The sequence below is a fragment of the Sphaeramia orbicularis genome, chromosome 14 (assembly GCF_902148855.1).
Source record: "Sphaeramia orbicularis chromosome 14, fSphaOr1.1, whole genome shotgun sequence".
Classification (NCBI taxonomy): Eukaryota; Metazoa; Chordata; class Actinopteri; order Kurtiformes; family Apogonidae; genus Sphaeramia; species Sphaeramia orbicularis.
The window spans coordinates 14,771,139-14,785,861 of record NC_043970.1 but is presented as its reverse complement, the minus strand read 5'-3'; the positions used below and the strand labels follow the sequence as shown (position 1 = coordinate 14,785,861).

The 14,723-nt window shown below is 38.9% G+C and overlaps 1 protein-coding gene across 2 annotated transcripts in view; it reads left to right on the top strand.

Annotated features, from left to right (window-relative positions):
- Positions 1–14,723, top strand: part of septin8a (septin 8a) — a 60,324-nt gene that overhangs the window by 23,766 nt on the left and 21,835 nt on the right. For both annotated transcript variants that reach the window (XM_030154980.1, XM_030154981.1), the window contains exons 5-6: positions 1,929–2,090; positions 5,168–5,264. In XM_030154980.1, coding sequence (XP_030010840.1) covers positions 1,929–2,090; positions 5,168–5,264 — 259 coding nt within the window. The remainder of the gene's footprint in view (positions 1–1,928; positions 2,091–5,167; positions 5,265–14,723) is intronic.

Below are 14,723 nucleotides of genomic sequence, written 5' to 3'. Positions count from 1 at the left end.
GCCTTGTTATTCTGGAAATCCATAAATATAACTGACAATATAGCCCTCTTTTTTATTTTTCAAAGTAAAAATGTTAGTCATGGCTTTAATCGAAGAAAAGGTTACTCAAATATTTGTCAAATTAATCAGCACATTAATCAAAACCATGGGGAAACAACATATCCCACAAGGCACTTGGTGAATGCGTAGTACTGTGCACAAGTCCAAGGCCAACCTTAGTTTTGTTGGTTTAGTTAAGTTCTAAAATCCACACATATGCATTTCTTAGTTTGTGTATTAAGATCCAATCTGTATATATGTGAAGTATGTACGGCAGTAAAACCAAAGGTTTTCAGGGGAAAAAAAGAACTTCTATGAACCAGCGTGGTAGTATTTAGTGTGACCTCCCTTTGTACTTAACATGTCTTTAAACCTTTCATTCAGACAATATGAAATTTATTGTTTTAATTTTCTGATGTTTTACACCAGGTTTCATTCAACACATGTCAGATATTTGTAGCTGTTTGTGCTGCTTCTTGTCCTGGGGTCAGAGGTCACACTAAATGGTGACTTTAACCTTTTCAACCCATTTAGTTTGGGTTTTTTGTGTGTCTCTAAAGGCTGTGCAAACATTTCCTGTATTTTCTTGTTGTGTCTTAAGAAAAAAAAGAAAAATAGATAAATATGCTCATTTCAACCCTGCATAAACAACAAACCTAGAGGTGGCTTGAGACTTTTGCACTGTTCTGTATATCCTGCTTTAAATCAGGATACACAACAAACACAACAAAACTTAACCCAGTAGTGAAAATGATCCATATTCCTTAGTTTACTCATTCTCTTTAATTGTTTGTGTTGTTGTTGTAGCTTACTGTGTAGGATTTGAAAAAAAAAAAGGAGTAAGTGAAATCTTTTTTTTTGTTTTTCTGGTGATTCAGTGATTATTTTCAGTGTGATCTGCACTGATGTAGTGAAAGCAGCCATCTGGCGTCCTGGACAAACATGAAGTCCTATTTGGGGATACACTTTGACCAGCTGGGAAAACTTGGGTGTGGGAAGTGAACAAGTAACACTGTCCCCCCCCTCCTCCCCGTGGACTGTGTCAACACACTGAAGTCCCAGCTGCATCAGTGGCCGTATAACATAACACTGTTGTCAGCACTGGCTGGTGAACATTGGTGATGTCTGTTAGTTAAATAAGGGTTAAAACACAATGCTGGCTGCCCTGCTGCAAATTAATGATCCGATAAAGTATGATGAGCCTATAATTTGACTCGTAACAAGCACTGGCTTTTGCTCAGAGGCACACTAAAGAACTGATGAGTGAGTCAGTGGGATTCCTCCTCACCCTCCCACTTGAGCATTTGTGTAATGCAGCCATACACAGGAATGCAGACAAACTGTGTTTATTTCTGCACATCTGCTGCTGATTGGAGATGGAGCCTAGTTTGTTTTCATAATCTCTGTTTGTCTTATGTATCTTTTGGTGCACTGACTGAGCTTACACCATATATTTCCTTCATACACTCTCGTATGCTTAATTAACATCATACTTTTGTCACGTTTCATTTGGCTTTTGGCATAATTTTGCTCTAGTCGTGGTGTTTCTTGATGTCCCAGTGCCAATGTGTGGTTGTTTGCTGTATTTTGTAACTTACTGGCAGCCTCTGGTTATTTTTCCCTTGTGCATTTTCGCTCTCCATATCAAGCTCGACATGTAGGTTTAGGACTGTCAACGGCGATCATCATCAGCCGTTGAGATGCACGTCAGACCCCGGCTAAAACAAACCATTGCATCATAAATTCCATGTATATCTTTTTACACAAAGCAGTTTTTCATACAGCAACGCATATGCATTTTTGGTGGCTGAATCTGATGTGACTCATGCCACAAAAATAAGGTTAGTTCTGTTGGTGTTTATAAAGACCCTCTCTCTGTTTCTCCTCAGGTCAACATCATCCCCATCATTGCCAAAGCGGACACAATCTCCAAGAGCGAGCTTCATAAGTTCAAAATAAAGATAATGAGCGAGCTGGTGAGCAATGGTGTCCAGATATATCAGTTTCCGACAGACGATGAAGCAGTCAGTGAGATCAACGCCTCCATGAATGTAAGTTATGATGTTAAGCCACTACATGGCTGCTGACTAATAAACAAAACTTTAACAATGGCAGCATGTACACATGGTGCGTACTAGGGCTCAATGTGGTCAGAAGGTCATATGACCGTCCTTTGGGGTGCAGTTATGTTTAGCAATCTGACTCACAAAGTTTCTCACACCCTCTAAAGTGTAGACTGTAACTATAACACGGTTTCATCTAGGTTTCTGGAAAACTTATGCATGATTTAAAACAAATCTACTGACTGATGAAGTTGACATAGGAATACAGCATGTACCATCTTTCAATGTTCATTACCTGTAACAGCTGTAATTTTTGTTCTATCTATTGTGAAGGCACTGTGTCTGGCTTTGCTGGCAATTTCTGCAATTTCAATATCTTCGACGAAACTACTGGTCGGATTCATTTCAAATTTTATACGTAGCTTCTATGGTACAATGTCTACGAAGTTTGTTCACAGTTTTGAGAAATTTTGATTTGTGAATTTTTTGACGAATTTTTTAAATATTAAAAATTTGCCTTATAATGGACCCCATTTGGCTTATAACATGGAAATAATTATAGATATCAATAGAGTTACTATTGAGCACTAATAGGAAGACCTACGTATATGAACTTTCATTGAATTAGTTGTTATCATCCAGGGAAAGTACCACCCACTTCTATTCAGAGATTGATCTTCTGCATAAAGACCACAGGACTCTAACATATCGGCAGAACCTGACAACCTAGCAAATTCAACTTGTTATTGATTCTCGAGAGAACATGCTGGTGAGCTACAGGGGCATTGGTCCCATTTTTCCTTTATGCAGAGACTGAAAATCAATCTAAAGTAATTTTCAGTAGTTATGACTTTATTTTAGTGGCAACAAAACAAGTCCCCAAAATTCCCTCATGTTAAGGTTGTCAAATCAAGGGTGACAGATGCTAAAGACAAGTATACACTGTGCAATTTTGGGCTGTCCCAGACCACAGGTTAGAAAACATAGTGAGGTCAGGGCACAAAAATGGTGGTCCTGCGCTACACAGTGAAGGAGGCTGTCATCATAGTATTAAACTGCTCAGCCCTATGGCACTTCAACAACCAGTAGAAATCCACCATGAAACAGCAGAGTGATCAACTCATCAGCTGTATTTATGCAGCTGAAGCTAATTTCAAGCTCTCTATGTAAAATTGTCATCCCATGTCATCCCACACTCTCCTCCGTCCCCTTGTTTTTGGATTTTGTCTGTTTTTTTTTAACTAAACATAAAGACAACTTTTCTACCTGGACAATAATTAGCATAACTTCATTGTTTACAACAGTGCAGAAAGTGACATACACTGATGATGTTTAATTCTTGTACTTTGACTTGTGTTTATACCCTGAAATTCAGTAGATTTTTATCATCTCTCAGTCTACTTATGTCATACCCACGTTTATTAGATCCGTGTTGCAAAGTGTGGCTGCTGTTAAACATATAAGACTGCTGAAAATTTCGCAGTCTGCAGGAGCCTTAAAGAGTCCCTGTAAACAGTTGGGACTAAAAACTCTGCGATTCCCTTGAAAAGCAAAACATGACAAATATGAAGGCGGTCCACGTTTTAAGATTCTCCCATCGCTCACTCTTAGGCTACGTTCAGACGGCAGGCAAATGTGGCCCAAATCTGTTTTTTTTTGCTCATATGTGAGCTGTAGCCGATCTGTTAAAGACAGTTTGAACAGCACAAATCTGATCTTTTTCAAATCTGACCCAGGCCACACTCATATGTGGTCCCAAATCTGATATGTATTTGATATTTTGCAATGCGACTTCAGTCTAAACGGCCAGGTGGCATTTATCGGACCTTTACATCATTGAAATGCAACAAATGTAATAATTCTGCATCCCAAGAGGAGAAGCGGTGGAAAAAAAACATAATTACTTCCGTAAACACAGTGTGTGCCTGAGTGGTCACGTATTATGTCAAGACCTCTTTTGGGCATGCGGGTCACTTCGGGATCACATTCAGTTCATACTCAAAATTGATAGAAGTCGCATTTAATGTGTAGTATGAACGAGCACACAAAAAAATGGGATTTCATTAAAAAATCTGAATTGTGCATTAAGACCCGCTGTAGCCTAAGTGTTCTTAAAAAGTGATTTAAAAATGTTATTCTTTGTCATAAACAGACCCTGGATAATCCAACAGAGTATGCACCTTTTTCTATGCAAAATTGTATGACTTGTGGCTCAGTAAGTAGTTTTTTCCATTGTCGAGCTACAAGCTACACAACCACTTATTTACAAACACTGAAAAGAAACTGTATGTAGCAACAAAAATAAGCACAAACCGCAAACTGTCGCTCAGGCAGGAGGCACATTTTAGCAGGAAAGGTAACCTTTTTTTAGTTTAGATTTTCTACTGGGAATCATTTAATCACAAATGCTCAACTATACACCCACACAACTCTCAAATGCACAAACACTAAATTCTGTCATGGATAAATGCTCTTTCGCAGGCACAGTCCTTGTACAGTATACCCATCTATTCATAGGTGGTTACATCAGCGCCCACACTCACCAGCTTGTTCGTCAGCCAGCTGGTTTCAACTCACCACCTAATTTTTGAGGTTGCGTGTTGGGCATGTTTTACCCATGATGCCTCACTGTCGATGCTAACAAGACACAGTAGCTTCTAGAGCAATAAGAAAGTGTGGGTTTAATCACTCAAACAAAACAGGCCGTGCTGCTCCAGCGGAGCCACATGGTAAAAGTTAAAACACACTCTGCTGTAGCTCATATGTCAACATGGTTACACTTGACTCTGGTGTGGTCTGGTTGTGAAAGATAAGAGACACAGCACCCACAGTGAAGTAGATTTTAATTGAAACTAAGCTCTTACACCTTTTGTTGTGTTATTCATTTAGACTTTATGTGGATTGTAAAATATGCTCTTTAAAAATCTGCTGTGAAGAATACTATCATGCAGTAACAAAATGTTAAAATGTGTAAACCAGGAGTCGGGAAGAAGCCCTCGGGTGTGGCAGTGGTTACACCTGTGACCTCTTGACCCCTCTGACCTCTGACCCCTGTTCCTGTGTAGGCCCATCTGCCGTTTGCTGTGGTGGGAAGCGTGGAAGAAGTCAAAGTGGGGAACAAAACAGTCAGGGCCAGACAGTACCCCTGGGGTGTCGTACAAGGTGAGAATCATTTCCAATCACGTTAAATTACACTGTGTGTTTGGCTCGTGTTTGTGTTTATCACACATGTGGAATAATGAATTTTAAGCATCAGCTAATGTTTAATGTGAAGACAATTACAGATGCAGTAGTACACAAAATAAGAGTGTTATTCATATTATCCAACAGTTAAATTAACAGTTTGCTTAAAGTGATCAGACAACTATGAATAAGCTTTTAGTTTTATATCACACAAGGCAAAGAACTCAGCCACATCTTACAAGTCACTAGTAACCATTTTGCTGATCTGGGTTGTTGCACATGATGCCGTTGCTTTTTGTTGCCAATTAAGCAACAAAAAGCCTGTGAACAGTAGCTTCCTGTTTCAGCATCCTTGTGGGCTGACACATTTGACAGCCAGCGACAGCTCAACAGGGACCCATCCACAAATGCTAATTTGGTTTTTATGAATCATTAATATCAATTTTCAGCCTGCATGTTATAGCTGATGCTGCTGATTGATGTATTCCTAGCCCAGCTCATGTCTGGTGTGATATTACAAGGTTACAGATAATACCAGGTTATCGATGGAGTACTGCATGCAGAGGTGTTGTGGGTCATTGACAGTACCTCTGCCTCAGTAGCAGCCCAGCCTCTGCAGTCACAAGAGTATATCAGGACTGAACAATCCATCAAAATATCAAAATCACACTATGGCCAAGTGCAAATAAGTGTACTGTAGGAGCTGCAATGTTTTGATAAAGGTACAGTGCGTCACAGCGCACCATCAGAAATGTAACATTGTTGTGCCTCAGACTTACAGCTCTCCAAATGTAGGACAACATGTTTGGCAGCCACAGACCCCAACAAACCCCCCCCACCAAAAAAATCTATGTTTTCAGTGAATTGCTTTTCCTAAAACTGTGACTCATACTGCAATCACAACTGTCAGAATATTCATAGTGTGAATACTTTTGCTTATTTTATTGCTTAGTCATTCCTCATGGATTACATGTGATATAGTGTGTGTGTTTGTCATGGGTGCACTGTGTTTGAGGAAGTGAAGCCTTTGCTTATATTTGGCGCTGTGCACCAACATTTATAGATTTGTGTGGCATGTTTGCTATCACAAACCAGTTAACACAAAAGGGAACTACTCAAAAAGAATAGAGGATGCACCTCAGGTTAAACAGTTGTACTTTGGGAAAACTTCTTAGGATAATATTAACAATTACCGTTCATTGTACATATGTAAATAGTTCTAGTAGAAGTTTAGTGTTTATGGAAAACCTTCCATAACACAGCTCAGCAGATCTGTGGGTTTCCTGCTCATCTGCTGAGTGTCCACAGTGAATGATGTTTCCTGCTCATGACAGAAAGCGACGAGCAGTTTTTACCCTCCCTCCTAATGCTGAGCAGCCTCTCCAAGCGTGACTTCATTCAGGGTGACACTGTAAAATGAAGGGCGAACGGGCATGCTTTAATTTGTGAAAGTGGCTCCGTGTTGGTTTTGTAATGTTTGCTGTCCTTCACTTTTAGGACATCAAGTTCCTTTATATACCTGCACGACTGCTCCCACATTGGTCAGAAAGACATGGCCTGTTGTGTAAAAGAACTTCATTTCCCACAACTCATTCCTTTGTGCTTGTCAACCAAGAAAAACGGAGTAATTTAATAATGTCACACAGAGGCCCGCTGTGAGAATATTAGCTCTCAAATGGGAGTACTACTCTCACGGAAGCTCTCAATGTTCCACCTACCTCCCTCCCTTCCTTCCTTCCTTTCCTCGCTCTATTGCTCTCGCGTCCTCCTCTCCTTCTCTCTCTCTCCATTAATCCACTGACCACCCTCGTCCCCCCAATCCTCAGAGGACTCTGTGGTTATTTATAAAGCCTGCTGTGTGTGTATGTGTGTGCACGTCTCTTGAGGACAGATTCTTCTGGACTTCATCAGTCACTGTGAAGTGCTAGTCCAGTAGCAGACAGATTAGTGCCATCTGCAAAAGGTCATCACACCTCTGTTTTACTGTGGGCTCATTTCTAGGCATTTTATCTTTTCTCCATCTTGTCGCTGCAGGTAGATGCTGGTTGAAAACAGGTTGTGCAGCAGTTAATTTACGATGCCAATAATAGAGAGGGGGCAAAAGGTAAAATATTTTTAAAAGCACAGTATTTAGTCTTCATGTAAAACTAAAAGCAGCCACAAAACAAACCACACAAACACAAAATGTAATAATAATAATAATAATAATAATAATAATAATAATAATACCCTAACCCCCCAAAGGGAGTATTGTTTTTGGTTTGGTTTGTTTGTTTGTGTGTTAACACTCCAGCAGCAAACGTATTGGTTGAATTCATACCAAATTTGGTTTATAGATCTCCAGTGACCCATAATAGATCTCATTAGATTTTCGGAAGGATAGGTCAAAGTTTCAATTTTTAAGAGAATTTTTAAAATCTTTTTTTGTTTTTCCTATTTTACTTATACTGGGCGAAATTTCAAACGTCTGTAGCAGCAAAACTTGGTTGAATTCATACCAAAGTTGGTTTACAGATTACCAGTGACCCAGAATATATGTCATTACATTTTGGGAAAATTAGGTCAAAGTTTAAATTTTTTATGAATTTTTTTTTAATCCCCCCCCCCCCATTTACTTATAATGGGTGAACTTTCACATGTCTGTAGCAGCAAAACTCTTGGTTCAATTCATACCAAACTGGGGTAATGGGCAAAATTTCACATCTTAAAAAAACATCAATTTTGTTTCAATTTGCTTCAAACTTGGCACATATATAGAGGCAACTGATATGCTGACATCACCACACACATAGATGTGATGACATCACCTGGATCGATGCCAAAATAAGCTACAGTACGTGTGAGGGGTAGGGTTTGTTTTGCCTGGCACCACTTGTTGTTGTTGTTTTTTTTTTGTTGCACTCTACTGTGTTGCTGCCTTGACCAGCGAATTTCCCCACTGTGGGATCAGTAAAGTCTCATCTAATCTAAAAATTAATGATGAAATAATAATGAATGCTTCTGGATTAAAAAAGTCTAATCAAACATGTAATTTGTGAAAAATATTGTTTGTATGTTTCACCATCTAGGCTGTGACAACACCACACCCTGCTAGATGGCTGTAATCATCTCTTAAATCCAGTTTTATATCAGGGTGGGTGTGGATATAAACAAATCACGAGTCCACTTTGCGACTGGCGATGTAGGCACATATCTATTGTTTTGTGGTTGTGTTGTTGTCTCCACCTAATGAGCTCATCCATCATGTCTCTCTCCGCCTAAAAACATTCTGGTTGAAGTGTGTCGTAATAAGAGGAAAATGGTCTGTTTTCAAACTGTCAGCTACTCATTCATATAAAACACTTGGTCACATTATCTGAGGGTAAAAAAGGGGCAGAGGAGGACAGATGCGTCTGTGTTTCATGACACTCGTCCGACTAAAAGGGAGGTCTTTGCAAATGGAAACAGTCGGTAAATGCCAGATGTCATATGGATGGGTTATGGTAACCTCTTGAAGAGCCATGGGAAATTTCCATAGATGTGGAGGAAGACAGAGAGAAGACTGTCCACTGACAAAAAGAGTAATTGAAGGAGGCTCAGTGTGTGTCTGTGTATGTTTATCTTCCCTAAGGATCTTGTTGTGTTATCTCTATACTTGAGACATGTATGACATATAGCAGGGCGCTGTTATTTCTTCTTGACAAGCTACTGTGTATGTTTGACTGTGCGAATACCCACCAGTATGCTCTTTAAATTTAGACACCAGTCATCACATAATTTACTCCTATTTATTATCACATAGTTCATATTTAATCATCTGCCTTTGTTATTTATTCTATTTCAGTTATACATTTACATTGCATATCTAGATATAATAGTTGAAAAAGTTACTATAATATTAACATTAAATTATCAGACTGTCACAGTGTGGCTAATATACTCAACTAGGGCTGCACGATATTGGGAAAAAACTGACATTGCGATTTTTTTTTTTTTTTTAAACCCTGCGATATATTGCTATATAAAAAAGTACTCAGGAGGATATAATAGCTGTGTGGTGCCGATGTAAAAGGTCAAACTAATTAGTTGTGTTACCTCTTGTTGTGGCAACAGATGCAAGGCACTATCAACACAGAACATGTATTTTAATATCATCCTTCTTGTAGTCGAAATAATTCCAGTTAACTGGCGTTGCTTTTCTTTTTGGGACCAAGTCTTCATTTACGGTGATTTTCTCTTGTTCGTTGCTCATTTTTCAATATTGTTACCAGTGACTCCCTCCAAACTGATTAAGAATGATTGTGATTGGTGGATCGCTGCACAGTGTGTGTCACATACCCTTGAAATTAGATGAGAACACTTTGAGTTCATTTGCCTCCTACATTGCAGGACCTGCGATGTTACTATAGCGCACACATACATTGCGATGTCGATGCTCAAACGATATATTGTGCAGCTCTATACTCAACTTGACATCGTTGAATTGAAAGGATCATCTAGAGGAAAAGTGTTCCTTTTCTCACTCTGCATATCATTGTTTTTGTAAATTTAGCTAAACTTTTACATAGATGGTTTTTGCAGGTCCTAAACCACACTATGTGTTGCTTCTCTGGATTCTAATATCTAGAAATGGCTAGGCTTATGGTCTGTGTATTCTTTACCTGTGCACTTACTTGATATCAAATACGTCCAGTGATTTTGAAGAAAAATGATACGCATTTTAGTGAAATGCACTGAGTGATGTAGTTCGATCATACAGTTTATATGGTTAGGGCTTTTGTTGTGAAAAGTAACAGAATTATTTATTTTGTTTGCCTCCTGAGAGACACAGTAGCAGAAAATATAATTTTAGGCCTCAAAATTTCTTAAAGTTTTGCATTATAGGTCTTGAAATAATAATGTTAAATGTTTCTCTTTTTTTGGGATGGCGGGGGGGGGGGGGGGGGGGGGGGGGGGGCTAATGATTAGTCTGTGTGTAGAGTTAGTGTTAGTGTCTTGCAGAAGTATTCACCCCCCTTGAGCTTTTATGTATTTTCTCTTGTCACAACCACAAACTAAAATGGATTTTATTGGGATTTTATGCGACAGACCAACACAAAGTAGGGAAGGAAAATAACACGTGGTGTTCTCAGATATTTATTTGCCAAAAAATCTTGAAGTCTGATGTGCATACACATTCACCCCCCTTTTACTACCCTAATTAAATCCCAGAGCAACCAACTGCCTTCAGAAGTCACTTAATTAGTAAATAGTCCGCCTGTGTGGGCTTCAGTCTAAGTAGAAGTACAACCTCTGATGGTTTGTTTACTTTGTGTTGATCTATCACAGAAAATCGCAATTAAATATGTATAAGTTTGTCGTTGTAATGTGACAAAATATGGAAAAATTGAAGGGGTTGAATATTTTTGTAATGTACTGTATGTTCAGTGCGCCTACCGCTAGCCATCTGCTTCAACATCACCAGTCAGAAGGAAGTCAGAAGTCACTGTAAAATGTTGCTACAAAATTTTAGAATTTAATTAATGGTAATTCTGGCACTATGGACATGAAATGTGTTTAAAATTGTATCTATTAAAGCCTTAAAGGGCAGAAAATGACAGATAAAACTAGTATTTCTCCAAATGTCTATATCAAAATTCATAGTATGCTTTATTTTTTATGCAATTTAGCAGTAGAGGGATAACAGGCTGATTAATCATAATTTTAGGCCAGCACCCATATACTCCTAACTAAGAGAAAACGTGTTCCCCAGTGTTTCTTTTTTCTTAAACACAAGGATGCAGTTTTAATTAGGATCCCTCGAGTTCATTTTTAAACGGTGAACAAGACGTGTACTGAGCAGTGCATCCCACCGCTATATTTAAACCCCAGTGCACAAACTGAATTATCTCAAATGCATCTTTGACATTCTTGTGCTTCACTCCATTGTAAATCACTGGCACACATCGACTCATTACACCACTTAGATAAAGAGGAGAATGTGGAACAAATGGATCATTTTAGCGGTCATGTTCCCGTTGTCTGACAAAAGGCTTGATTTGCCCACAGCGTCATGTTTTCTGTCTATATTTGTTTGTTTGAATTAATTTGTGATTAATTCCGATCTCTATGCAGCCATGTCCCTGCTGTCTTTGATTTGTATGTTTGTGTATCTGCAGAACCCTGAGCTGGGATACCGTGAGGGACTCAGTGCTGCAGTCAGGCAGTAGATTGGCCCCCACTCAGCCCTCAGCGGGGGTCCAGTACAGACGGACTATTAGATGCCAAATGAACACACCATTTCAGTAGCCTGGATATAGCAACAGAGAACAGCGCATTTCTGTGTTTAACTCTCATTATCCCACTAATGATGTGGTAAACCCGGAATTTTTTTTTCAGTAAATATAAGGGAATGAGTCATACAACCACATCACCACTACTATTCTAACATCTTTTTTAGATTTATTCAAGTTAAGAGGCATAAAAGTAGGCAAAGGTCAGCTAGCGTGCGAGTATTATTCCCCTCTCCCCCTTTATTTCTTCTTTTTTATTTTTCTCATGCTATCTCTCGCTGCAGGCTGTTCAGTACATACCAGTAGAAGCCAATTGCCAATCTAATTGGGTTTTTTAACTTATTATCACTGCCTTTACATCCTCACAGCTCACAGCTTGTGGTGGTATTTAAAGCGAATACACTGTACCTCCCATAGTCCAGCACTGCTACCCTGGGGTTCACAGCATATATCATCAGCGCCTGAGAAGCCACGTGTCTTTACTCCACACGTGCCCCCAACCCTCACAGACAATAAGCCTGTTTATATGACCATAAAAATCCCACAACTGGGAGTAATCTGCTAATTTTAATAATCAGATCTGCCGCATTTACGTGCACTTAATCGAAAACCCTGGTTTAAACGCTCCAATCTATTATCTGATTTCTTTCAGAGTATGTATGTACTGATGGTAGACTCAGACTTCCTATTGTCTTCTGCTCACGTTTGACTACATAACTTCTGTTTTCTACAATTTTAATTATATCCCCAAAATGGAGTTTCGGGGATGTAATTGTTTTACCTCCAATGCCGCCGGATCCATTGCCACCAGATATCCTTCGTGTGAATGCGATAACTAGGACAGATTTGGTTGAATTTCTTATCCCTTGATAACCAATATAGGGGACCCCTAGTGGAAGAACACTATCAATTTTAGCTTCTCTATGAGTATTATAAGTCATCCAAATGGGGGTGTTTTAATTGAAATTCAGTTTTTTGGACATAATCAAGCAATAATAGGCCGATTGAGACAAAATTTGGTTCATATTGATTGTCTTACAGATGTCCATTTTCTTGCTACCATCCAGAGTTCATATGGCGTCATTTTCATTCACTAGGTGAAGTTTTGTGGGGAAAAATTGGTTCTCTGACCATTATTCTGCCACTATCAGGTTGATGTAGTGCAAACTGAGTTCATATCAATTGTCTAACAATTGTCTTTCTTCATGCTACTACCTTGAGTTTACATGATATCATATTTTGGTACCAGATGGTGTGTTTTTCCAAATGGTTGGGGGACCTTTTGTTGAAAAATCTGTTTTTTGGACATCATTAAGGAAATAGTCAGCCAAATCAAGCTCAAACTTGGTTCATATTGATCGTCCAGCAATTATCTAATATCTTTTATTCAGCACATAATTTTCTGATATTATTCAGGCTGGATATCCTTCATATGAACGTGATAACTATCCCCCTTTGCTTTATTATATAGCAGAGGATTGGGGGGATTTCAGGGATAGACCCTTGCTGTCAGCCCCCAGCAGTGTAAGCCTTGTTTTATTTACACATGCGCACGTGGAAAGGAACAAAATAAATCAGATTAACCTGTATACATGCAGGAACACATCAAAGTATTGGGTAGAAATCCAGGTGTGCTAATCCGATTTGTCATAATCAGATTACTGCTGTTTACATGGTCACTTAAATATTCTGATAACTCCAGAATTCGGATAATGATTGGAGTATTAGTGTGCATGTAAACAGGCTCATTGGTGCTGAAGCCACAGAAAAACTCTTTACAGTATCAGGGTGACAGGGCGATCACATTAGCCTCCAGAAAAAGGAAGGGAATTTCTACTCTGACTTCATCTGCCGACAAGTTTATCAACTTCTGAGTTTATGGTCCAGGGTTTTGGTCCTTTGCAGAAAACCGGCTCTACTATGCTTTTGTTAAACAACTGAAATCGATCAGCCATATTGGGTAGTCAGTTTTCTAAGTTTCCACGTTGGCTATGAAGTGATTATCACATCTGTAAATGGGTGTAAAAGTAAAGGAGGACAAACTTTATTTTCGAAGAGTGGAGTAAAGAGCAGCTTTGAGAGTCTGGGGCTGATTTTCAACGCTATACATATTGCAATAATGTTTACTTTTTTGTTTCATTCAGAAAACTTGTAATAATTTTATAGAGACCACTTGAGACTTTAGCGCTTTGGCTGTTTGATCCTCACAGATCAGACAGCCAAAAGAGAATCAACCCCAAATCAGAAACAGTTGGGACGGCATGGAAAATGCACGCAATAGACAGAAAGCAGTGATCTTTAACTTGTTTTTCATTGGAGACGGTATGAAGACAGTTTGTTGAATGTTAAGTCTGATTAACTTCACTGTATGTGTAAATATATATACGTTCCTGTCATTGAGGCCTGTACTGTATTCCAAAAACATGAAAGGAGCAATTTAGGGAGAGTTATGAGGTAAAAAATCTGAATAATGACGTGATTTGAAAGGTTTAGGAACTGTGTTTCTCAGTGAAGTGACCATTTAGTGCACAGTGTCATTTTTAGACTGTGTAGATCTAAATGGCAGAAAAAGTCATCACATACAGTGTCTTCAAACGAAAGACAGTAAATGCAGAAACCATTGATTTCCGATTCTCATACGTCCCATTATTTTTAATTTGGGGTTGTTTTCCATTGAGACATCCATATTGTTGTGATGGACTAAAGGAGGTTTCAGCAGAATGGAAGTGACACCCATAGGCACACAGAAAACCCCCTCACCCATTCCAACTGTGAATCAACTGAGGTGTGACAGAGAGGTTGTTAGTCATTCAAGTGCAAGAAATAAACCTCAAAGACAGTACATGTAATTTAGCAGCTCCTAACGCAATGTAGTTTAATTGGCTTCCAGTGGACAGTAAATGTGATTTATCAGCTATATTTTGAGCAGATTGCCTTGCATTCCTTTAAAGATGTGGTGTGATTTCCTGCTTTTAGGAAAACGATGGAGAGGAAGGGAGGATGACAGGGTGACAAATGCACTAATGATAGTCAGTAACACTTAAGAACACAGAATGAAAACAAGAAGCTGTGATCTGGAACATAAAATATGACACGCTGCTTTATTGACACAACAAAATGACACCACCTTCAGTTTGAGTTTCCATCAGGCCGTTGTTGTCCTAATTCTGCTGTTTTTCCTTTGTGT